Below are 26,123 nucleotides of genomic sequence, written 5' to 3'. Positions count from 1 at the left end.
GTTGAACATCAACCATTTCCTTTCGGTACAGTAACTCTGTGTATTCCTTCCATCTTCTTTTGATGCTTTTTGCATCATTCAATAATACAGTTTTGCAATTTTGCTGAGTGGTAAGGGAATTCTTTTTCTTGATTTTAAAAGTTGTCCTGCATCCACGTTATATTAGCAAGGGAACACTTGATCACCATCTAGAAAGCTGTTTTTCCACATTATATTGGATGATAAGTGACTTCTTACAGCTTCACATCGGATCAATGGAAAAATAATGATATTTTCAAAAGTACGTGCAAACATTTTTTTCTCCAGAGCTAAAGATTCAAGGCAACGTGTCTGGAATGTGTTACTCCTTTAAGCTCTTTGCATTCCATGAAACATCTGTCTCAATTTCCACTCTTCCTGAAGCCTCCTTTTGGTTACACTGTAAATCCATTCCTTCTTCATCTACCTCATTCTGACCCCACATATGGGAACCATTTGTTTCTCTATTTTAACAAGTGGGCCCACTATTCTCACCAGAGATTTTGGGCTAACCTTTCTAATATCTTCAGATATGGCTTCCAAGCATACCAAATACTTATGACCTGATTTTAGTTTTATTTCATGGCTTTAAATAAACATTTATACACTTGTACACCCTCCTCGGGAAATATCTATAATCATATGAAGCACAAAGTTGTGAGTTAGATATGTTTTGGATGAGCAATTATTTTTTTTTAATTACTTCAACAAATACTCTAGGAAACACTGTAATAAACATAGCTCAGAGAGAGTTAACATCAAATCGGTCTGGAAAGGCAAGGAATGGTTGAAACTAAGGAATACAGTGTATGAATAGTTGATACAGAGAGGTGCAAGTTCTCTGGTAACACAGAAGAAGCCACAATGGGGAAAAATAAACTCACGAAAGAAATTGTAGTGTTTCTTAGGGAGATTGATTTCACTTGTGAAGCAAGTTATTCAAATTTGTCAAAGACATCATTAAAAATGAATGTACCTCTTATATATGATTATCGAAGACATCCAGAAAATATTTTCCTTAATGATCTGCTCATTTTATATATGAAAGAAATGATTTTCACATCTTTTTGATAATAAATAAGCATAAAATAGTTTAGGTATTGGTGTCCTGTTGTGGCACTGTAGGACAAGCACTGGACCACAAAATCGGCTTTAACCTCCAGGTCAATAATTCAAACTCACCATCTGCTCCTGGGAAACCCTATAGAGAGTTGCTATGAGTCCAACAAACTTGACAGCACTTAACAACAACAACAAAGGCATCTTTTGCTCTGTAAATAAAAGTAAATTAGAAGGTGGAGAGGAGGAAGAAACCATGTAGATATGGTTAAGGGAACCCTGGTAGTGTACTGAGTTACAGATTCGGATGCCAACCTCAAGGTCAGCAGTTGGAATCTACCAGCCATTCTGCAGGAGAAAGATGAGACTTTCTTATCCTGTTAAGATTTACAGCCTCAGAAACCCTATGAGTCAGTATGAGTCAGAACCAAATCAACGGCAGTTAACAACAAGGGAGCACCTGGGACTTGAAGCATGACATAGGTCCTTCGGCCCTAAAGGGTGAATTCTGGATATGGCCACCTCAGTTGATCCTGACAGACTTCCTGTCTCAAGATAGCCATTTACTAAGCAATGCAAAGCAATGCAAAGCAATGGGAGTCCTGGTATGGCGCTGTAGGACAATACACTAGACTGCAAAGTCAGGTTGAACCACGGATCTCTAGTTCAAACCCACCCGTCACTCCTTGGAAACCCTATACAGGTTCACTATGGGTCAAACCAAATTGATAGCACTTAGGAACAACAACAAGTAAAGGAACAGACATTGAGACATGGGAAGGTAGTTCAGAGTCAGGGGTTATTCTGAATTCAAACAGTATTCTTAGAAGCCACAACTCATTACTTAGAGTATACAAAAAGAAAGCTAATCAAGTATAATCTGTATTATGATTTCTAACAAAAGAAAACAATCACTGAGTACTTTTCCAGTCTTATAAATGCTTCCTATTGTCTAAGTTGTCAAAACAGTTAATTTAAGATACCCAAATATATTAAGGGTAATGTTTGTGATTCAAATATTATTGAAGATATATGGGGAATGGCATATGATAATCAAAACACATAGCTGTTATTTTAAAATATATTGTAGGTTAGTAAAAATGACACTTTGCAATAAATTGCCACAGGAGGACATATAACCTAATGGAAAGAAATGAAACAATTGAATTTAAGAAACCTAGGGCTAAGAGGACTGGAAAATAAACATGTGTACCTTATCAGTTATTATAATACTTAAGGATAATAATTAAGGCTGGCTGTGGAAGGGAACTTTGTTGTTACTTTTCACACTTTTGTAGTAAATTAAATCTTTCACAATAATAATGCATTCTTGTAATGTTATGTATTCAGCCAACAATAAATGCATTTTTTCAAATATGTGACATGAAAAGACATAAGGAGATTAAAAAGAGCAAGAACACAAAAATAAAACAAAAACAAAGGCATTGGAAAAGATTGCTAAGGTTTGAAAAGACAGAAATAATTAAAACAACTAGAACCATATGTGCCTTCCCTGGCACGCCCGCCATAGAAAATGTTGCTCTTAGAACAGGATCGCCCTCTTGTGGTATTTACAGACACATCTTAAATTTATGTCACTTAACCTGGTGATGAAAAAACTGCCTATTGAAACTCTGCTTCTTTTTCAGATTGAAATAGGGACAGTGATGCCTTCAGGAAACAGGGAGCTCTTGACCCTGCCACCACTGCCTACGGAGGAGGAGAGTGAAGAAGAGGAGGAGGAATCCACCCCCAGGTTGATCGATGGCTCTTCCCCACAGGAGCCGGAATTCACAAGTGTTTTGGGCCCCCACACCAACGAAGGTCAGACACATCAAAGTTGAATTGTAATTAAGTCCACCTGTCCATCTCTCAAAACTGCCAACCTCCAACTTCACAGGGAACTGGCATGGTGCAAAGAAAAGCTGGAAGAAATAAAGTTTGAAGCAGGGGGTGCACAATGATTTTTTTAAAAAAAGTATTATTCAAATTTTTTAAATTTAGCTTTGGTTTTATTCAAATTATCAAAGAAACTAAAGATTTGTGATGAAAGCATTTGTCTGGCATGCTTATTCAAAACCTTTCTATGGAATGTGTTCCTCGAAATACAGAGTCTATGCCTCTGAGATGAGGCCAAAGCAGCTCAAACAATGATGAAGTTGATAAAAGTGATGCTGATGATAGGGATATTGATATTTTACATTGATTGCACATTTATTATCTGTGGACTATAATATTCAGCATTGACAACATTATATCATCTGACTACTACAATCTCCCTGTGGAGGAGCTGATAAAACTCTTCATTATCACCAAGCAAACTGTAGCTCCAAGAGGGGTAGAAAGGTGCCAGAGATCACAGTGTGATAGTCAGCTCCCTCTAATTCTCACCTGTGTACTTATTAGAAAATAGTCTTCTCACTCCATCCCAGGAAGCAGCTGAGAGTGATAAAGAGTGGAAGGCATTCGGTAACTCTGGGTTCCATTTTAAATGGCTTGAACCTGGATCTAAATCATTTTAGATTTAGATAAAGAGAAGGAATTGCAAGTGTTAGATGTGATTCTATGAGTTTCTGCATTTCTTTCTAGAATTTGTCAATGTTTTCACACCAGAATGTGTTTGTGCACACAGGGAGAAAGGTACAATGAGGGGAGGTGGGAAATGAGTAGGATTCCCACTGCAAAGGTCTTGTTAGTATTGAGTTTCTCCAGACTTCAAGTTCTTGAGATACAAAACAGTTTTTAATATGGCAACTGTTCTCCGGGTCCTTTATGTCTAGTACAGGGTGTCAGACCTGAAAATCAATTTAGAGGCAACAGTGGATTACAGGTATCATGAGAACAGTCTGTACAGAACAAACTGGCCTTGGGAAAAGCAAGATAACACAGAGGGAAGCTAAGAGCACCCTTAATTGAATGGTGGCAGTTCAAACACACCTACCAGCGTAAAGATTACAATTCTGAAAACACTATAGAGTTCACTTCTACTCTTTAGCAGAATTAACTTGGCTGCATTGGGTTTGGGTTTGGTTTTCTGAACTAACCGCAAAGGCACAGGAGCCAGACTAAGTCTGTTGAAGCAACAAAATCATCCATGCCAATCTCTGTTCTATTACTTGCTGCCTGTCCAATCTTGAGCAAGAACATTTAATATTTCTTATGCCTCTTTTAGAAAATGAGATAATAAATAAAACCTACATCATGAAGTTGTGAGGATTAAATGAATGAGTTAGTAACTGGTTCATAATACAGCATAGTTATTGAGGAGCACTGGTAGTGGAGTGGATTATGTGCTGGGCTGCTAGACACAAGGTTAGCAGTTTGAATCTACCTGACGTTTCATGGGAGAAAGATGAGGCTTTCTGCTCCCATAAAGATGTACAGTACAGCCTTGGAAACCCTACACAGGGTCACTGTGAGTAGGAACCATGTCAGTGGCACACAACCATCATCACCACCATTATCATTATTAAGGAGCTCTGGTAGCGTAGTGGTTATGAATCGGGCTGTGAACTGCAAGGTCAGCAGTTCGAAACTATTAGCTGTTCCTCGGGAGAAAGATGAGGCTTTCTGCTCCCGTAAAGATTTATAGCCTGAAAATTAGTAAGAACCGATGCCACGGCACAAAACAACAACAGTGACTCCTTAGGCTGTTAATTGAAAAGTCAGTGATTCAAATCCACCAGCGACTACATGGGAGAAAGATGAGACCTTCTGCTTCTGTACAGATTTACAATCTTGGAAACCCTATTTTGTTGTTGTTAAGTGCCATCCAGTTAGTTTCAATTCATGGTGGTGGTCACGGTGACTGTGTACGGTGGAGACAGTTCCAACGCAGAGCAGCCCTGTTTTGGCATTCCGAGGCTGTAATCTTTACGGGAACAGAAAGCCTCATCTTTCTCCTCTGAACCGATGGTAGTTTTGAAATGCTGGCAGTAAGATTAGCAGCTCAACTCATAACCACTGTGCTATAGTGACCCTGTATGGTTTCCAATGAGCGGCTGGTGAGCGTGAACAACTGTCCTTACAGTTCAAACTGGCCTTGCTGTCCGGTGCTAATCCTGTAGAACCATACTAGGACTCCTTGAAACACTGTACAGGGTCACTGTGAGTCGGAACTAATGCCATGTCACTTAACAACAGCAACAACAGCTCTTTGAAGACTCCTTGCATGGTGCTGTAGGATAATCACAGACTGATCCACAGTTGAAACCCACAAGTTGCTCTGGAAACCCTGTACTTGATTTCTGTGAGTTGAAACTGACTCCACAGCACACACCACAAACCCCACTACTAACAACCCTGACTAATACCAACACCACAATGTATTACGTACTGTTCCCTCTATTGTATAAATAAACTGATTCTGCGACATCCTATAAAATTTGTCCAAGATCATGGAGGTGGTAGATAGTGACCCTGGGATACAAAGGGAGACCTCTAAATCCTGAGGCAATGGTAATGCATCATATTGTTTCCACATACTTCCATCTCTGTACTAAATACTCCACCAACACAAGAAGATAGACATAAACAATGGTGAGCAAGGAATTACACAGCTGAAAATCTCCAAAATAAGGGAATTAAATATCCAAGAATATTGTTTACTTTTAAGAAGTTTAGATTCTTCAAGAATTTACTGATTGGACATTAGCATTCTTATTTTATCTTTACTTAACTTAGCCAGGAACACCATCACTCATCTTTCAGTTTGTTGTGCTATGCAGCTTACGTGTTGCTGTGATTCTGAAAGCTTTTCCATTGGTATTTAAATACTATCAGGGTCACCCATGGTGGACAGGTTTCAGCTGAACTTCCAGACTAAGACAGACTAGGTGAAAGGAGAGCTAGACTACTTCTGAATGTCTAGTCACCAAAAGTCTTATGAATAGTAAGGGAACACTGTCAGCAGCAGAATATTGAATATTTTGCAAAAGATAATTTAAAAAATGGCTACAACATTACACTGACATGAATGACAATAGGTTCAAGCTTGACTCAGAATTCAGATAAGGAAGTGGAACAAGGGGCTATCATTGCTAACATTAGATAGATTGTGGCTGAAAGCAGAGAATACCAGAAAGATGTTTACATGTACTTTATTGACTACAAAAAGACTTCTGACTATGTGGATCATGACAAACTACAGACAATATTTCAGAGAATGGATGTTCTGAAGCACTTAATTTGTTCTCATGAAGAATCTGTACATAGACCAAGAGGCAGTCATTCAAACAGAACAAGGGTGGGGACACTGAATGGCTTAAAATAAGGAAAAGTGTGCCCTAGGCTTATATTGTTTCATTATATTTATTGAATCTCTATGCTAAGGAAATAACCCAAGAAGCTGGATTATATTAAAAGAATGTGGCATCAGGATAGGGGGAAGATAAATTAACAACCTTTGGTATGCAGATGATACAACTTTACTTGCTGAGAGTGAAAAGGATTTAAAATACTTACTGATGAGTATCAAAGACCACAGCCTTCAGTATGGATTGCACCTCAGAGTAAAGAAAACAAAAATCCTTAGTATTGGACCAATAAATATCATCATGATAAATGGAAACAAGATTGTCAAATACTTCATTTTGCTTGGATCTACAGTTACGAATCAAGCTGCGAACCCTAAGTTCAGCAGTTCAAAACTACCAGCTGTTCCACGAAAGAGGTGAGATTTTCTGCTCCTGTAAAGATTTACAGCCTTGGAAGCCCAGTACATGATCGTTATGCATAGGAATCCATTAACAACAACAAATATCAATACTCCTGGAAGCAGCAATCAAGAAATCAAATGATGTATTGTATTAGACAAATCTGCTGCACAAAACCTCTTTAAAATGTTGAAGATCCAAAATGTCAGTTTGAGGATAAAAGTGTGCCAGACCCAAGCCATTGTATTTTCAATAGTCTCATATGCATGTGAAAGTTAGTGAATAAGGAAGACCATAAAATAATTGATGCATTTGAGTTATGGTGTTGGAGAAAGTACCATAGACCACCAGAAGAACAAACAAATCTGCGTTGGAAAAGTGCAATCAGAATGCTCCTTAGAAGCCAAGATTGCTAGACTTCATCTCACATAATTTGGGCATATTATAAGGAGGGTCTGCAAAATGGAGGGTCTGCAAAAACGATGAAGATCCTCAATGAGATGGATTGGCACAGTGGCAGCAAAAACAGGCTCAAGTGTAACAAAGATGGTGAGGATGGTGCAGGACTGGGGAGTGTTTCATTCTGCTGTGCATAGGGTCACTATGAGTCAGGACTGACTGAAGGACACCTAACAACAACAAAGACAGGAACAACAAGAAAGCCTAATGCTCAGTCTTTTAAACGAAATCTATTTTTAAAGTTGTAGTCCAAATCATGGCTTAAAATGTAAGTTTTGAAATGACATAGAAAAAGTTAAGACTTTTGCATGATTGCATGGTGTGGCACTGTTGGATCAGCACTAGACTGCAAACCAGAAGGTCGGCAGTTCAAACCTAACAGCTGCTCCTTGAAAACCCTATAAGTCAGAATGACTATAAGACAAAAGCGACTCCACAGCACTTAGCAACAACAACAAAATAATGTTGAGGTGAATAATGAAGTTAAAACTTCAATTCTCATTTTAATTTTTGTGTAAATTTTTTTTTAATTTAATTTAATTTTTAATTTTGTTTAAATTTTGTGTAAATTACAATTGATAGAAATTTCAATTGTAATTTAAGTCTCAAATTCATCAAAATTAGGTAGTTTGTCTATTAAAATTCAAAAAAATATTTTAATTCATTACATCATTCTTTAAAATCAAATTCCAAAGTCATACAGAATGTGACAAATTGGAATTAAATTACAACTAGCTTGAATTAATGAAAACTAAGGTCTGTGTGGTTCAAGCTCATCAACCACTCCTCAGAAACCCTGTACAGGGTCACTATGGGTCAGAACCAACTGAATGGCATGTAACAACAACAACCATTACTCTAAGCAATTATTGCTGTTATTAGTAAAACTCTGAATATACAGAAGAATCAAATATTTCACTTTGAAATTCTTTTCACAAATGAGAAATGTTAATTTATAATGACTGTAGATAGAAGTGAGTTGTCAATATTTTATAGCTCTCCCTTTAAGAATCTTGCATACTGTACCCCTTCCGTTTTTGTAATTAACTCTTTCCCTTCCTGCAAATCTCAGCTCAATTATCACCTCATCAAAAAACCTTTCCACGGCTTCCAGGCTGGGTGAAATGCCTTTATTTTATGTTTCTTTATTTCTCTTGATGGTTATTACACTCATCATTTAATTTATGTGTGCAATTATTTAACACCACTCACATATGCTGTTTGTTCTTTAGTACCATTGAGTGAGTCTGACTTATAGAGACCCTGGATAGCATCTCCAAACATCAGATTATAAACTAAAACTGAGTGAATTAAGCACTGGACTTCAAACCACAAGGTTTGCAGTTTGAGCCCATCAGTTGCTCCAAGGCAGAAAAATGAAGTTTTCTGCTCCTACAAACATTTATAGCCTCAGAAACACTTACAGGGTCACCATAAGTCAGAACTGACTCAAATGTAGTTAACAAATAAATAACAATAAACAACAAAGTTAGTTTTGTACTACATTTTCATGAATCAGATTTGCTTTATGTGGAGTATTCAAAAATGAAACCAAAGACCTAATAAAATATGAGGGGGATTCAAAAGTTTATGAGAAAATTCCATTATTGTTTAATTCCATTTGGGTGTTTTGTATTATGTGCATTATTATCACTTCATAAAACCCACAATTTTAATATTTACATCTTGAAAATAGATTTTCTAGTAAGTGGAAAATTAGCAACAATACTTACTATAGCCATATTGCTGTTGTTGTTAAGTGTTGCTGAGTGAACTACTGAGTTTGAACCTCTGATCTTGTGGTAAGCAGTCCAGTGCTTATCTTACAGAGCCACACCAGAACTCCATACCATTTAGTAATTTAAAATAAAAATTTTAAACATTACAAAGAGTACGTTAACTGCTGAAGAAGCTTTAATTAATATATTTGCCTTAAGTATGCTATTTACAGAAAGTAGGAAATCTACCACATGATTTGTGTTAGAGTCTTATTTACCAAACATTATCCAACCACAGTATTTCTTATAAATTGTTTTTATTGCTTACGTAGAATCTTTGCCTTTATCTTTCAGACTTTCCTACCTGCCTTCTGTGTACTTGTATAAGTACCACCGTATACTGTGATGATCATGACCTTGATGCTATTCCTCCATTGCCCAAGAACACTGCTTATTTCTATTCACGCTTTAACAGAATTAAAAAGATCAACAAAAATGACTTTGCAAGCCTAAGTATGGACGACAATATTAATATCATTTCCTTCTTTACCGTTTGATCAAATTTCTACAGAATAAAATATTGGTATTATGAATGAAACATAAATGCCAAAATATGGTTCATGAATCTTTTTTTCCCTTATCTAGAAATTTACTTTAATAATGATAAGACACAATAAATATTGTTATTATGAAATAACATATACAATTATTATTCATTTCAATTTGGCTATTTTTAAAACAAAGTAGAATCTTTTTATGTGGCTAAATCATATTATCATGTTATGACAATAAGAGTGAATATAGTACAAACATCAGTGATTTAGTTAAAAAAATTTGACTTTGTTTGGCAAACTCCCATTTGTTCAAGAAAGTCTAATTGTTTTACAGTTATTAATGCAAGTCTAAAATCTAATTACACTTTTTGCCACCTTAACAAAATAATTTTGGTACATTTTTTATTCTTTGTAGTGCATTTTATTCATTTGAAGATTTTTTTTTTTTTTTTTAATAATATGTAGTAGTTACGAGTAGGGCTGCTAACCTCAAGGTCAGCAGTTCAAAACTATCAGCCAGTCTGTGTCAGAAAGATGAGGTATTCTGCTCCCGTAAAGATTTTCAGCCTCAGAAACCCTATGCAGGGTCGCTATGTGTCAAAACGGACTTGACAGCATTTACTAACAATGTAACTGAATATTCAAAAATATAGTAATCTATCATCACTGAGAAAAACGTTTTAAATTGTCCAAATTCAGTGTATGAAGAATGTGGGGAAATTCCAGCTATTTTTGTCAATTTCTTTGCTAGAGTTATACTGTCTTATAATTGCATAAATATGAATACTATCTGGAGGAAACAATGGTCTTTTAATAGTTAATGTGATTATTTCATTAACTGTCAACATTCATTAAATTTATATTTAGTCTTGCTTTTATAAGAGCAATTTTATTTGATATTTATTTTCATGTGATCGAATAATAGTCAAGCATATTTAACTATTCCCTTCATTGTTTCCTTGTAGATGACTTAAAAAGGATTGATCTTACATCAAATTTAATATCTGAGATTGATGAAGATGCTTTCAGAAAGCTGCCTCAACTTGAAGAGCTTGTTCTGCGTGACAACAAAATAAGACAGCTCCCAGAATTGCCAAGTACTCTGACATTTATTGATATTAGCAACAATAGACTTGGAAGAAAAGGGATAAAGCAAGAAGCATTTAAAGTAAGTTTTTAAGATGAATATGAAAGATTTTCAGCTCTTCCCATTTTATGTCAGTGAACAGCCTTCTATTTCTGCAATTCACATTGGAGCGACTTTTAACTTCTAATGTAAATCATGTGACCCTTTTTATTATGCTTCTAAAGAAATACTGCATTGCAGTAAGTTCTGAAGGCAGTCAGATCCCAAGAACAGAAATCAGTGGAATAAGATGTGGTAGCTATCTGGAGCACCCATCTGTAAGAAGCACTTGGAGATGGTTTCAATCAGAGAATTCATTTTTACTAAGAATTCTGTTTATGAAAAGTACTTTCTGTGGTTAAAAGAATATGTCACTTTTGCTTGTTGTGGATAGTGTCTTGAGGATTAGAAGGCTCCTAAACTAACTTGTCCTGGTGTGGCATGTAGGATAAGCACTGGACTGCTAACTGCTGACTGTTAACCACTGTTTGGAACCCTAATCCGGGTCACTATAAGTCAGAATGGAGTCACCAGCACTTAAAAATCCCCACTACAACAAAGTAACTCATAAGGAAACTGGACTGTTAATGTTATGGATTTTATTTTCTAAGTGGAAGAAGCAAGTCTGGACATAGACTGACTGGGCTGAAACAACAGAATAGGGTTTGAGGACAGTTACTAACAGGCATTCTAACTCACTTTTATTCCATTCAAGCTACTCCTGTAAGTACACATCGAAAAGATAGTTTAAAAATACTATTTGAAGGGACTGCACATTATTTCCCTGAAAGTCACCCATCCTAATCTGGCATGGGTAGAAAGGTAAAGAAAGAAAATTCAAGAATAGCAATGATATACAGCAAATTATAGGTTAGAGCCCAAATCATTCCACAGCTGAGAAACAAAATCCTTAATATTAATCATTGATCTTTCCTTACAAGTTAGTTTGTAGTGGTGGTTGTTAAATGCTATCGAGTCGGTTCCAACTCATAGCAGCCCTGATTAGGGTGGAAATGAACATGACATCAAGGTAGCAAGCACACATCACACGGCTTTCATTCTTGCATTGCCTTCCATTACCATCAAAGCTATCATTTATGACAAATTAAGACATTTTATATGCATAGCTCCGAGATATTGTGGATTCAATTCCACACCACTGCAATCAAGTGAATATCATATAATAAGCTGAGTCACAAATATTATTTTGGTTTCCCAGTGCATATAACACTTACGTTTACACTATACAGGCATATCTCAATTTATTGCAAGTTACTTTATTGCACTTCACAGATATCGGGCTATTTTTATGAATGGAAGGTTAGGGGCAATGCTGCATCCAGAAAGTCTGTTGGTTACAATTTTCTAACAACATATGCTCACTTTGTGTCTCTGTATCCTATTTCAGCAATTCTCACACTATTTCTAACTTTTTCATAATGCTATTGCACACTTTGATGCATTAAGATGATGATGTTGGTGAAGAATATTGAAAGTATCTTAGGCTTTCAGAACAAACAAATCTGTCTTGGAAGTAGTAGAGCCAGAATGCTCATTAGAAACAATAATAGGGAGACTTCACCCCTCATATTGTGGACATATGATCAGGAGGGACCAGTCCCTAGAGAAGGACATCATGCTCAGAACAGTGGAGGACAGCGAGAAAGAGGATGACCCCCAACAAGATGGACTGGCACAATTGTAGCAGCAATGGGCTGAAATATACCATCAATTGTGAGGATGGCATAGCACCAAACGGTGCTCCCTTCTGTTGTGTATAGGGTCTCTATGAGTCAGAACTGACTCTGCATACCTAACAACGATAGTAACATTGTACCTTAGGAGACTACAGGGGCTCCTGGGGTGGCACTCTGGGATAAGCACTGGACTGCTAACAACAAGCTCAGCAGTTCAAACCCACCAGCTGCTCCTTGGAAGCCTCATACAGGGTCATTATGAGTCAGAATTGACTCAATTGTACTTAACAATAATAGTAAACTATAGTAGAATGTAAACATAATTTTTATATGCATTGTTGTGCTGTCGAGTGAACTAGTGGGTATTAGCTGTGAAGTACCGTTGAGTAGGTTCTGACCCATAGGGATCCTGTATGGGGTTTCTGAGGAGTGGTTGGTGAGCTTGAACCACTGACCTTGGGGTTAAAATCAACTTTGCAATCCAGCACATTAACCCATAGCACCGTACTGGGAGTCCATTACATGCATGAGGAAACCAAAAAATGTGTGTGACTTGCTTGATTATAGTAGGCTGTAATCAAGCAAGCAATATCTCCTAAATATGCCTGTAATATAATCTATTAAGTATACAACAGCATTATGAAAAAGTTTGAAATATTGTGAGAATTACCTAAATGTGTCACAGAGACATGAAATGAGCACATGCTATTAGAAAAATGGCACTGATGAACTTGGTGGACACAGCGTTGCCACAAACCTTGTTGGTAAAACACAGTGTCTACAAAGATCAATAAAGTGAAGCACAATAAAAGGAGGTATGCCTGCATGTTGTTGTTGTTGTTAAGTGCTGTAGAATGGGTTCTGACCCACAGCAACCCTTTAAAGAGTTTCCAAGAAGCAGCTGGTGAATTTGAACTGCCGACCTTGTGCTTCAAACCAACCTTGTAGTCAAGTACTTACTTATCCTACAGCACCAAATCAGGACTCATATGTTATCATAATTCTGGATTTGTTTGGAAGATGGACACCAGACACTGTACCTTGTTCATATTTGTGTGCATCATGACTAGAAAAGTCTAGCATATAATATTGGCAACCACATACAACACTTTCTCAATGTGCCGGACATTAACTGAAGCACTTTACAATTAAAACTCTTTAATTCTTACACTCACCCCTAATGATTGACATTATTATTATCGCTGGTTTGCATATGAAAAAAATTGAGACACAGAGAAATTAACTCACTTGCTTAGTGCCTCACATCAGTCAATGATAAAGACAACATTTTAACCCCAGGAGTTATTCCAGAACCATGCTCTCAAATCACTATAGTATCTCAGGGTTTTGTTTTTTGTGAAGATCAGATCAAAGAAAAAGAGCTTCATTGCTGACTCCCTGGTGTCTTCTGAATTGCTTAAAGGCCACACTGTGTTTCCTTGTCCATTCATTCATTCATTCACAGATAGGGTCTCTAAGCTTGTACACTGTTATGACCATCAGAAACACTGACTTGTTTTTACTGTTTTTCTGATATATGTTGAGACCAGAATGAGTCCTGTTAGCTTTATAGGGTAAGTATTGGGCTGCTAACCATAGGACTGGTACCTCAAACCCACCAACTGCTCTGCAGGAGACAGATGAGACTTTCTGCTCTCTTCAAGATTTAAAGCCTGGGAAACCCTACACAGAGTCCCTATGAGTCAGAATCGACTCAATGACAGTGTTGTTGTTGTTGTTCTGTTTTATGTGAAAGCCACAAGTTATACATTCTTTTCCTTATCTCAGCTCAGAATTTAAGACTCTTTATCCATCAAGGCCTTCATGTGAGAAAATTGAGCTATAGTATCTGCTTTTAAATACATTACTAACAAACCTGGCTATAAATTTCCTCTACAAATTCTATTGTTGTTTTTAAGTGTCCTTGAGTTGGTCCCAACTCATAGCAAGGTTTTTCAAGGAGCGGCTGATGGATTTGAACTACAGACCCTGTACTTAGCAATCCAGTTTTTATCCTAGAAAATTCTAACAAAAACGAGGATAAAATAGTCCCTGATAGTTCTATCAGTTCTCATGTCATGCGTATAAAACGGAAGATAATTACAGAAATTCCTCATGAAAGTCCTCAACATCCTATCCTAAACTGTCTTCCACAGGAAATAGCTATCTTGCTTAAATTGAAAAGTTCAGGTGGAGAAATAAATGTTTATCTTAGGGACTAAGAAACAATTTTCATCTTTAAGAAGAAATGTTTGTTAGTTATCAGGTATTCTAAAACTCATTTGAATTGTCTAGTAAGTGAGGAGAGCATTTCTCTGACTCAGGTTTACAAAATAAGACCAGACTGGATACTTACTATTTTACAGATAGTTGCATATGTACCAAGGGAAAGTACAACTGGGGCATCACCAAATTTGATTAAGTCTCTATGTTTGGAACATTTATAGGATATGTACGATCTCCATCATCTCTACCTTACTGATAACAACTTGGACCACATCCCTCTGCCTCTTCCAGAAAATCTACGGGCGCTTCATCTCCAGGTAAGCTATTGCCAGTAAGACATACTCCAGGGTAATCAAAACCAAACAGGAAGAAGTCCAGGACACAGACATTTGTGACAGCATTTTGACACACCATGACATTTTTTTTCTTTTTTCTCTGATCAATTCTCTATCTCAATTTAAGAACAAGCTATCTTTATACTAATGACTCTACTCACCTGGATAAATTTCTTACAACCTTTATTTTCAGGGTGTTTTTTTTTTTTTTGTTTTGTTTTGTTTGCCAAATAATAGTACAATGATTTTGAAAAAACACAAAAATCCATCTGTTGAAGACATTTGTGAAGAATAGAAATGGAAGAAAAAAGGGAAAAAGTAATGTCTATTTTGATTTCTAGCTTTCAGAGAAAGATATGATGATGTCATTTTAGGTTTGAAATGCTAGGGCATTCCTATCTGGACTAAGAAAATGTATTTTTTTCTAAAGCAACATGCCTGAAATTTTGGGTTATTTAATTCTCAGTAAACTATATTTTATTTTCAAAGTTATAATTAAAAACACATAGTCAAATATCTTTATGACACATGAGTGTCTAAACAAAGTGGTTCTATCAAAGTGATTTAAAATTATGTTCAATTGAAATAAATATTTTTTCATTGTTAAAAGTGATAAATATAAATTACTATTCTTTCATATTTATTGGCCTACAACTATCATGAACTTTTTGCAATGATTTCATCTGTTCTGTGGTATAAATCTATAGAGAAGATACCCATTATACACTGAAAACAACAAAACAGACAGTGTCAGAGGTGAATATTAAATTTGTTTAGCAAAAACATATAAAAACCATTAAAAGTAATGCTGCTGTATCAGAGCAGTTCTCTGGTTCCTGTTTTCCTCGGTGGAGCCCATTATGTGTGCCTCTTCTTCTTGTTTATTCATCTTATTAATACTTATTTTTCTAACCCCTTTGCCATTTTATCATGTATATTTATATGTGAGTATTGGAGTTGTTGTTGTTAAGTGTTGTTGAGGTGGTGCCTATATGAGGTTTCAAAGGAGCTGGTAGAATACAAACCATTGTTCAAACTAACCTTGTGGTCCAGTGTTTATCTTACAGCACCATACCAGGACTCCTGAGTCTTGGATAGATGTCTCTTCTGTGAGTTTTAATGTATACATTTATTTCCCTTAATGTCTCTGTACTTCCTAGTCCTCGTTCTGTTTGTTTCTGGAGGGTTCTCTCTCAGTCATGCTGTTCAGGAGGCCCAATTTCCATGTATATGTGGCTTTCCATGCTTATGTGGACCTCGTGCATGACTGGAGAGAGGTTTTCCAAGAGAATTCTCAAAGAAACTTTTCAACAGGTGTTCCAATGTTGAATTAAATTTCATTACTGCTATCTGGGAAGATGAAGAAAACATGTTTCTATCAATTTGCATATTTTAAATGGTCATATTAGTTTCTAAAAAAAAAAAAAAAAACCCCTTCCCTGATTCATTTGAAAAGTGTTTTTCAAGATCTGTATACAAATAACATAAGCAATTAAGAATGAAAGTGCTAGTAGAAACAGATTTCTTGGGCTTAACTAACTGTTCCAAGTGATTTAATGATTAGACACATTTCAAAACCTCTCTGCATCTTGATTTTTCATCTGTAACAAAGGGATAGCCTACTTCTTAGGAGGGTTGAGAAGATTAAATAATATAAAGTTTATTAAGTGAGTTGTTCAGGTCTTGATTCACGATGATCACTTAAATGTGATACTCAATTATTCTAAACTGCATGCATCTATTTACTATCAAAAGGAATGAGAAAGCAAATAGACAATAAATCAATATTATTCTTCAATCTCACTAATATCTTTCTTGTATCTTACTTGAATTCCAGTTCCTCTTCCCACTTTTAGCCAGAACTGGGAATAGAATACAGTAGATGAATTCTATACCCCTATTTTGCAAATTTTATAATCTCTGACACCACTGCAGATGTTCTTGGCTGTGTTCTGTTGTAGAAGACAATTGTATAAATAAATCATCAAAAACCAGAATTGACAGACTGAAAAATAAAATTATACGATTATGTGGCAATAATAGTCCTGAAATGACACTGTAAGATAAACACTGGACTGCTAACCACAAGGTCGGTGGTTCAAACCCAGCAGCCTCTTAAAAAATATTTTACAGGGTCACTATGAATTGGAACCTACTCAATAGCAAGTAAAAACATCAATCGTACAAAGCTGGGAGAAAGTAAAGGAAGTATGCAAGAGTAAAAATGTTGTACTTTATTGAAATTAAGTTAGTATTTATCCAAACTAGATGATTTTAAATTGAAACAATAATTGTAATACTCTTTCCCTTGTAGTGTAATGGTTTACCACTTACACACATACACATCTAGATAGATAGATAGATAGATAGATAGATAGATAGATAGATAGATAGATAGATAGATAATTTGAAGGAACTGCAGGTGGGGGCAGGTAATATGTCAGAAATGAAGGGAGGTGAAATGAGGAAGTGATTAAGAATGCAAGTATCAGGACAATCCTAATCTTTATTATTTCCTTTCTTTTGTTTGCTTTGGATATAGTTTACTCTCTAGCTTGTTAAGGTGGAAGATTAGGTTATAGATTTGAGTTTGTGTTATATATATGTTTTACATATATATGTTTTATATATATATATTGAGAGAGATAGAGAGATATGTGTGTGTTGTTTTTGTTGTTAAGTGCCATTGAGTTGGTTCTGACTCATAGCGACCCTGTATAGGGTTTCTGAGGAGCGGCTGGTGAGTTTGAACCACTGAACTTGCAGTTCAAACTGACCTTGTAGTCCAATACATTAACCCACAGTGCCACACCAGAAGCCAGAAGTCTCTCTGTGTGTATATATATATATATATATATACACACACACACAGAGACTCTCCTGGTGGCATTTAACAACAACGACATATATGTATATATATTTGAATACAAGAAGGTACAAATAATAAACATGGGTGTTAAGCAAAATGGATTGTATAATTAGTCACCATTACAGATATATTATATCATATCTTATACTTTATCTTCAACTTTTTTTTAGAACAACAACATACTGGAAATGCATGAAGATACCTTCTGCAATATTAAAAATTTGACTTATATTCGCAAGGCATTAGAGGACATTCGATTGGATGGGAACCCTATCAATCTCAGCAAAACTCCTCAAGCATACATGTGTCTACCTCGTTTGCCAATAGGGAGTCTCGTCTAATTTCAAATAATGGTTAAAATGATTTTGTCTACTTTAACAAAACAATCCACATTGCTCCTTTAAAATAAAACTCATCATGATACTTTCTAATTGTGTTCTGGAAGATGTTATGTTTACATAAAATATAACTAAAATTTTTAAGGTATGTTGCCAATTTAGTAATCTAAGAGTTCAGTAAGGAATATACCTACAAAATGTAAAAAGAAATGGCAAAACCAATTGCATTTGTATGATTAAGAAACCACATATTAAGAAATTAATTTGCATGTTCTAAACATCTTTATCCTTACAATTTAAACTAAATATATTAGAGATAATTAACACTTTATATATTTTCCCAAAATGTAGCTGTTTTTAATTAAACTTTTCTATTCTGCTTTTTTTTTTTTTTTCACCAAAGAATGCTTTCTTTTTTCCTTAATTAACTAAAGAGTATGAAGAAAAGAATAAAAATATTTGAAAATTACGATGGCATTGTTGGGAAAATATTCATTATGATAACAATGTGTAAATAATCAGAAAGGTGTGTGACAGGGTTGTATTCTTTAGCCTTACTTATTCAACCTATATGCTGAACAAATAATCTGAGAAGCTGGTTTATATGAAGAAAAACGTGGCATCAGGATTGGAGGAAGACTTATTAACAATTTATGATAGCAGATAATACAACTTTGTTTGTTAAAAGTGAAGAGGACTTAAAAATTTACTGATGAAGATCAGAGACCATAGCCTTTGGTATGGATTTCATCTCAATGTTAAGAAAACAAAAATCCTCACCACTGGACCAGTAAACAAAATTCTTATCAACGGAGAAAAGATTGAAGCTCTCAAAGATTTGTTTTTGTTTTTTGTTTTTTGTTGTTGTTGTTTTGTTTTGTTTTTGGCTCAACCATCAACACTCATAGAAGCAGCAGTCAAGAAATCAGAGAATGTATCACATTAGATAAATGTACTGCACAAGACCTTTTCAAAGTGTTGAAGAGCAAAGATATCACCTTGAGGACTAAGATGTGCCTGACCCAAGCCATGGTATTTTCAATAACCTCATATGGATGTGAAGGCTGGACAGTGAAAAAGAAAGACAGTAGAAGAATTGATATATTTGAGTTATGGTGTTGGAGGAGAATTGAAAAGTACCATGGGCTACAAAAAGAACAAATAGGTCTATGTTGGAAGAAGTGTAGCCAGAGTGCTCCTTGGAGGCCAAGATGGCTAAACTTTGTTTCTCACACTTTAGACATATTGTCAGGAGGGACCAGTCTCTGGAGAAGGATATCATGTTTGATAAGGTGGAGGGTCAGAGAAAAAGAGGAAGGTCCCCAGTGAGATAGATTGACAAAATGGCAGCATCAATACGCTCAAGTGTGACAACAGTAGTGAGGTTGGCCCAGGACTGGGTGGTGGTTCCTTCTGTTGAGCATAGGGTTGCTCTGAGTCGGTACCAACTTGATGGGAAACAATGACAACAACAACAGGCAATATGTATAAACTTCAGTTTATTTATTTCTTGTTTTATAAGTTTTTATTGTGAATTGTTTACATGGCAGATCATCAGTTTTACATTCCACAAATCATATACTTTGTTTTATTACAATGATTATAATTTCCTCCATGTACCATCCATTAACAGTATTTATCTCTACTCATTTTAGCTCTTTAAAAAAAAAAAAAACACTTGGGCATGTACAATAGTTTAAACCACCAAAGGGCTTATTCTGCAAGTCTGCCTCCTGGCTGCCAACTCTCAGTCCCTCTCTTTCCACGAATCTAGACTTCTCAGCTGTTCCCTCTCTCTATGTCCCCATATCTGCCTCTATTCCACTTGTGCTCTTCTCCCTTGATGGTCTTAGGGTCCTTTGTTTCTGGGCCGTAAGATTAACTACTCCCCCGTTTTGTTACAAAACTTCTAATTTTACAATTGTGACAGTCGCAAATTGTCATGATAACAATTACTCACTATTGAATCATAAGAATCTTATTTCCATCTCTTTTAATCAGACCCATCTAGACAAAGATGAAAACTATTCAGTGGGGAGTCTATCTTTCCCCACACACTCTTAAACTAAACTCTCTCCTGAAACCTTGTAAGTAAGTCACTTTGTGCCTTTATCGCCCCCTCATTTTAGGTAGCCAGTGTCTAAGTTGTATGTCCCTATCTACCCTGAGTACAGAGGGGATAGCATTAATATTTGATGTGAAGACTCCTTCCCTCTCTGTTGGCCTTTGGAGCTACTACCTCCATGAATATAGGTCAAGTTCATCAAATTGAAGCAATTTATCCTCATTTACTTTATCAAAAATTGTCTGTTTTTTTGTTTTGTTTTGTTTTGTTTTTATTGTCCTCTCATCGAGTTCTGATTATAACGCCATTGAGGCTATGTCAAATGGGTACTATCTGCAAGTTTGTGTGTTTTTGTGAGTCTTCCCTCACTTCATATCTGCTGGATGCTTCACTCTAAGGCCTCTGTGGCTATGTCTTTGTCTATGGCTCAGGTGTCCCCAGGTCTTACCACACTTTGGATCAACAAGCCCCTCCTCTTCTCTCTCTCATCTCCATGTCAACAGAAGTCTATGGAATATGGTTGAACTGAGACCATTTCTTCATTGCTGTCTTTCCCCCTATTCCACTAACCAGTAGACCAATGTGGTTGCCAACAAGCTTACATGCCTGCTTATGTGTTCCCTTAGAGTTTCAGTCTTAGAGGGGGGGTTTATCCTGAAGGAACTTGATTGCTTGCCTTGATGGCTTCCCGGCAAACAATTTGGCTTATTCTTGTATTAGCCAATCATACTGCCATTTTTGTTCTGGGCTTTTCCTGATGATCTTTCTTTGAAGGTGTATCTTCTATCGCTCTAGCTGTTCCAGGCTGGTCTCCTTGTCTTTTCTGGCTATAAAGTACCACCTCAGAATGTTCTGGATTGGACTCATGATAAACTTAAGTTTTTGAAAGCTATTTCCTCACCTTAAAGGTCTGTCCATGGGTTTTAGATATTTATTAAATTGACTCATCATTTTATTAATCTCTGAGTCTGTATGGAGAAAATATTAAGACAGAAAATATAGAAGATGATATATTAGTTAAAATATGGAGGAAACTAGGGAATATCTTCTGGGAGAATCAACTCTTTTTTAAAATGTATCATCATAACATAGGCACGTGGTTAAAAATGGAAAACAATGCAAGGTAAGCTTTCTTCCAGATCCAGAGCCCAAGTTTCACTGCCTAGATTGATGATTTCTGCTATATCCCCATGAAGTTTTGTACAAGAAACAAATCTATGAACATAATTAATTTACTTTTTTATATAAATATATATGTGTATGTGCTGTAACCATATACATATGACCATTATGTATGTATTTGTACATGTACGTATGCCTTTTTAAACATAGAAGATAGTCACTGTTCTCAACCCTGCTTGTTCTACTTAAAGAGATTTCTTGATGTTCTTTCCATTCAGCACCAGTTTCTTGAAAGATTTCAATTTGTATTCCCTCAATTCCAGGAGCCTTGTTCTTTGCCAATGTCTTCAACGCACATTGAACTTCTTTCAGCATCATTGGTTCTTCACCATATACTACCTACCTCCTGATATGGTTGAACATTGATCATTTCTTTCTGGAATAGTGACTCTGTGCATTCCTTCCATCTTCTTTTGGTGATTTCTGAATCATTCAATATTTTGCCCATATTGTTGTTGTTAAGTACTATGGAGTCGGTTCCAACTCACAGTGACCCTGCACAGGGTTTCTGAGGCTTCAAATCTTTATGGGAACAGAAGGCTTCATCTTTCTCCTGCAGAACAGCTGGTAGTTTCAAACCGCAGACCTTGAGGTTAGCAGCCTGATTTGTAATCACTACGCTACCAGAGCTCCTTAGAATCTTTCAGTATTGCAAGTTGAAGCTTGAGTTTTTCCTTCAGTTCCCTCAGATTGAGAAATGCTGAACATGTTCTTCTCTTTTGGTTTTCAAACTCCATGTTTTACACATTTTGTTATAATACTGGACTGTCTTCTCTAGTTGCCTTTTGAAATTTTATATTCAGCTTGTTCTCTAGAGTAGATATGCTAAAATGGAAGAAATGAAGAGGTAAAAGAGCTGATGTGTCATGATCCAATTTTCTGCTTTTTTTCCTCATGGCTCAGCAGAATTCTCCACATATTGTCATTTTTAGACATAATAGCTAACACCTCAGGATCTCAGGTAGCATAGTCATTACGAGTCAGGCTGCTAACCTGAAAGTCAGCAGTTCAAAACTACCAGCCATTCCATGGGAGAAAGATAAGGCTTTCTGCTCCTGCAAAGATTGACAGCCTCAGTAACCCTATACAGGATTGCAGTGAGTCAGAACTGACTCCATGGCACACCACCACAAGCAACCCAAACCTTAAGTTTTGTGATGTAGCAACTATTTTAATGTCTTTGCTTTAGACTCACAAGCATTTCCTTGTTTCAATTTCCAAAAACAAAACATCCATGTTGTTTTTGTTGCTGTTGTTAAGTGCCATCGAGTCAGTTCCCACTAATTATGTACCTGTATAGGAGTTCTGAGGAGTAACTGATGGATTTGAACCACTGACCTTGGAGTTAACACTCCAGAGCTTATTCCACAGTGCCACCTTAGGACTCCAAAATACCAGTTGTTCTTGTTGTTAAGTGCCATTGAGTCAGTTCTGACCCATAGCGACATGCATAGGGTTTTCTGAGGAACAGCTGTTGAGCTTGAACTGCCAAACTTCCAGTTCAAATGGCTTTGCAGTTTGGCACATTAACTCACAGCACCACACCAGGACTCCTAAAATACCAATAGATCTTACTAATGTAAAGATTTACAGCCTCGGAAACCCTGTACAGGGTCGCTATGGGTCGGAACCGACTCAACGGCTCTTAACAACAACAACAACAATGGATACCCCATAACTTAAAAGCTTAAAATAAAATTTCTATGAACTGCCACAAACTGGGACATTTAAAAACTGATTGAAAATGATTTTGGTCTGTCTCTTAAAATATACTCCCCTCATACCTCCATTATTGTGAACCTAACTAAAAATAGAATTTCATTTAATAATTGTATCTCCACATAGTTTTCCATTACTTCCTGATTACCACAAAATGAATGACTTAAAACACAAAAGAAACAGGAAAAAACAAACAAACAAACACCCATTTACTATCTCAATTTCTATATAAATTTCCACTTGGATTATCTGGGTTCTCTATTTAGGATTTCATACAACTGAAATTAAAACTGTTGGCTGGTGTCATGGATTGAACTGCGTCACCCAAAATATGTACCGAAATATTTTGGCCCCTGATCATCAGTGGTTTGGAAGTTGTAATGATGTAACTTTCTCCCATGATGTGATCTAATGTCATAAGCCAATCAATTACAAGGGGATCAGCATGGGATGTAACACCCATTACAGCCCTGATCCTGTGTCAGAGGAGGTTTTTTAGGGAAGTGGTCTACATCACCTTCTATCTTACAAGATATAAAAAGACAGAAACGTCAAAATTGCCACCAAGACAGAAGAGCTGGAGCACAGCATGCCCTTTAGACCTGTGGGCCCTGCACTGAGAGACTCCTATACCCAGGAAAAGATGAATGACAGGGACCTTCCCCCAGAGCCAGCAGAGAGATAGATTTCCCTTAGAGTTGTTTCCCTGAATTCAGACATCTAGCTTCCAATACTGTTATTAGCATATATTTTTGTTTGTTAAAGATATTTTTATAATAGCAGTATTTGATGACTTAAGAAAACTGAATAGGCTCTTATTTGAATCATATAATAAAGAATTCACTTCTGACTTCATTCAGAGTCAACACTCATGGAAGCAGCAGTCAAGAAACCAAACAATATATTGTATTAGGCACATCTTGCTGCATAAACCTCTTTAAAGTGTTCATGAACAAAGATATTTGTTTGAGGACTAAGGTGTGCCTGTCCCAAGCCAGGGTATTTTCAATAGTCTCATATTCATGTGAAAGTTGAACAATGAATAAGGAAAACTGTCAAATAATTGATCCCTTTAAGTTAGGTTGTTGGAGAAGAATATTGACATTACCATGGACTTCCAGAAAGACAAACAAATCTGTGTTGGAAGAACTACAGCCAGAGTGCTTCTTAGAAACCAAGATGGTGAGACTGTCTTTCATGCTTCACACAAGTTATCAGGTGGGACCAGTCCCTGAAGAAAGTTGACAGTGAAAAAGAGGAAGACCACCAGTGAAATGGATTGACACAGTAGCAGCAGCAAAGCTCAAACATAACAACAATTGTAAGGATGGTGCAAATGGGGTAGTAGTTCATTCTGGTATGCATGGGGTCACTGAATGTTAGAACTGAGTTACCGCAACTAATAACAACCTCATTCCATTGGGCAGAATTCAGTCTGGTTTTATTTTACAAATGAGGTTCTCATTTCTTGGATGTCAGCCAGGGAGTACTCTAGTTGTTTGGAGGGTGCATACATTCTTGCTGGGGCCTTCCTTTTAAAAGCCAACAAGGTGTGCCCCAAACTTCTTCACCTTCTAATCCCTCTAACTTCCTCTTGTACTGTCATTTTCTGTTATAACACTTACTTGATAGCATGCCATCTGGATAATCTTCCTATTTTAAGCTCACCTGAATTGAAACTGTAATTATAGCTGCAAAATATTTCACAGTAACTATATAGTATCTGGGAGCACTCCATACAATCTGCAATGGACTGGCAACAACTTGGTCTTCAGTTCGAACCTAGCAGCTGCTCTGTGAAAATAAATAAATAAATAAATAGGCTTTCTGTATCTGCAAAGATTTTGAAGCCTCATAAATCCTATACAGGGTCTCCATGTGTTGGAACTGACTTGATGACATTTAACAACAACAATAACAAATGCAATGTCTTGTTATTAAGTGCCATCAAGTCAGTTCCAATTCATAGCAACCTTGTATAAAGTTTCCAAGAAGCAGCTAGTAAGTTTGAACTGCCAACCCTGTGGTTAGCTGTTCCATGCTTATCCTATGGCACCACACCAGGACTCCTGTCTAGTTAAAGAACCTAGTGGACAGGAATATTGGGGAACTGTATTTGAAGTTCCACCCAACACAATCTATAAATCAGACTATGACCTTTCTTCTTTACTCTTAAATGTTCCTAGAAACTCATAAAACATTGGTAGTGGTGGTGATGATAGTAACAGGAAAACATGAGTAAAGTTTATGAAGTACTTTTACTATTATATTTTTTAAATGGAATGGTTGTGTCTCCAGATTTACAAAGAAGCAGAGTATTCCAAGTTTTCAAGTTTTCATATGTCAGTGGGAAAACCAAATGCAAGATGGTTTTGATTTATTTGTCATAGATTAAGAAGAACAAATGTAATGTTGGAATGATACTTAACAGAATTCATTTATTTTAACATATAAACAAAATTCTAGTCAAAATTATCATCTAGTGTTACTTTTGCTTGCATTTGTGGGAAATATGGTGGTAATTATTACGAGGAAAAGAGTATTTATCTGCTAGATCATACCATATATACATTTTAATGAGGCTAAATGATTAACACTGCTTGTAGACAAATTGGCAGTTCCCAGAATGGCCATGGAGTTATTATGACAACTTTCCACAATACGAATGTAATTAAAAATATTAACAGCTACAGCAAACAATTTGCTATAAAACAAATTATGATTAAATGCAAGAGATCATAAGAGAGCATATCTCAGAGGGCATTGTCAGAAAATCATTTAAAGGTCTCCAGTTTGACTTTGAAGCATACTAAATGTTGTTTTAAATTCAGTGCACAGATGTACACATTAATTATATTAGAAACCAATTCTTAGACACATCTATATGTCAGGGACTCTTGAAAGGTATGTTACATGAATTAATTCATAATCATTGAGCATAATAACAACTATTTGAAGTTACGAATCAGAGATCATGCTTAAATAATTTCTCCTGGATTAAAGACTGACTCAAAATACTGTTCTGTTTCAACCTATTGCTCTGTCTTAAATGCCACTGACCTGCCTTTTTCCTGTTTTGTAATATATCAAAATGGTGTAAAAAC

General features: G+C 36.2%; 1 protein-coding gene across 1 annotated transcript in view; it reads left to right on the top strand.

Annotated features, from left to right (window-relative positions):
- Positions 1–18,056, top strand: part of EPYC (epiphycan) — a 51,596-nt gene extending 33,540 nt beyond the window's left edge. Inside the window, exons 3-7 of the mRNA XM_006870718.1 lie at positions 2,727–2,901; positions 9,263–9,421; positions 10,428–10,630; positions 14,733–14,828; positions 17,886–18,056. Coding sequence (XP_006870780.1) covers positions 2,727–2,901; positions 9,263–9,421; positions 10,428–10,630; positions 14,733–14,828; positions 17,886–18,056 — 804 coding nt within the window. The remainder of the gene's footprint in view (positions 1–2,726; positions 2,902–9,262; positions 9,422–10,427; positions 10,631–14,732; positions 14,829–17,885) is intronic.
- The last annotated feature ends 8,067 nt before the right edge of the window (positions 18,057–26,123 follow it).

The sequence above is a fragment of the Chrysochloris asiatica genome, unplaced genomic scaffold (assembly GCF_000296735.1).
Source record: "Chrysochloris asiatica unplaced genomic scaffold, ChrAsi1.0 scaffold00149, whole genome shotgun sequence".
In the NCBI taxonomy this organism is placed as follows: Eukaryota; Metazoa; Chordata; class Mammalia; order Afrosoricida; family Chrysochloridae; genus Chrysochloris; species Chrysochloris asiatica.
Note: the sequence above shows the minus strand (reverse complement) of the source record. Positions and strands in the feature narration are given on the sequence as shown.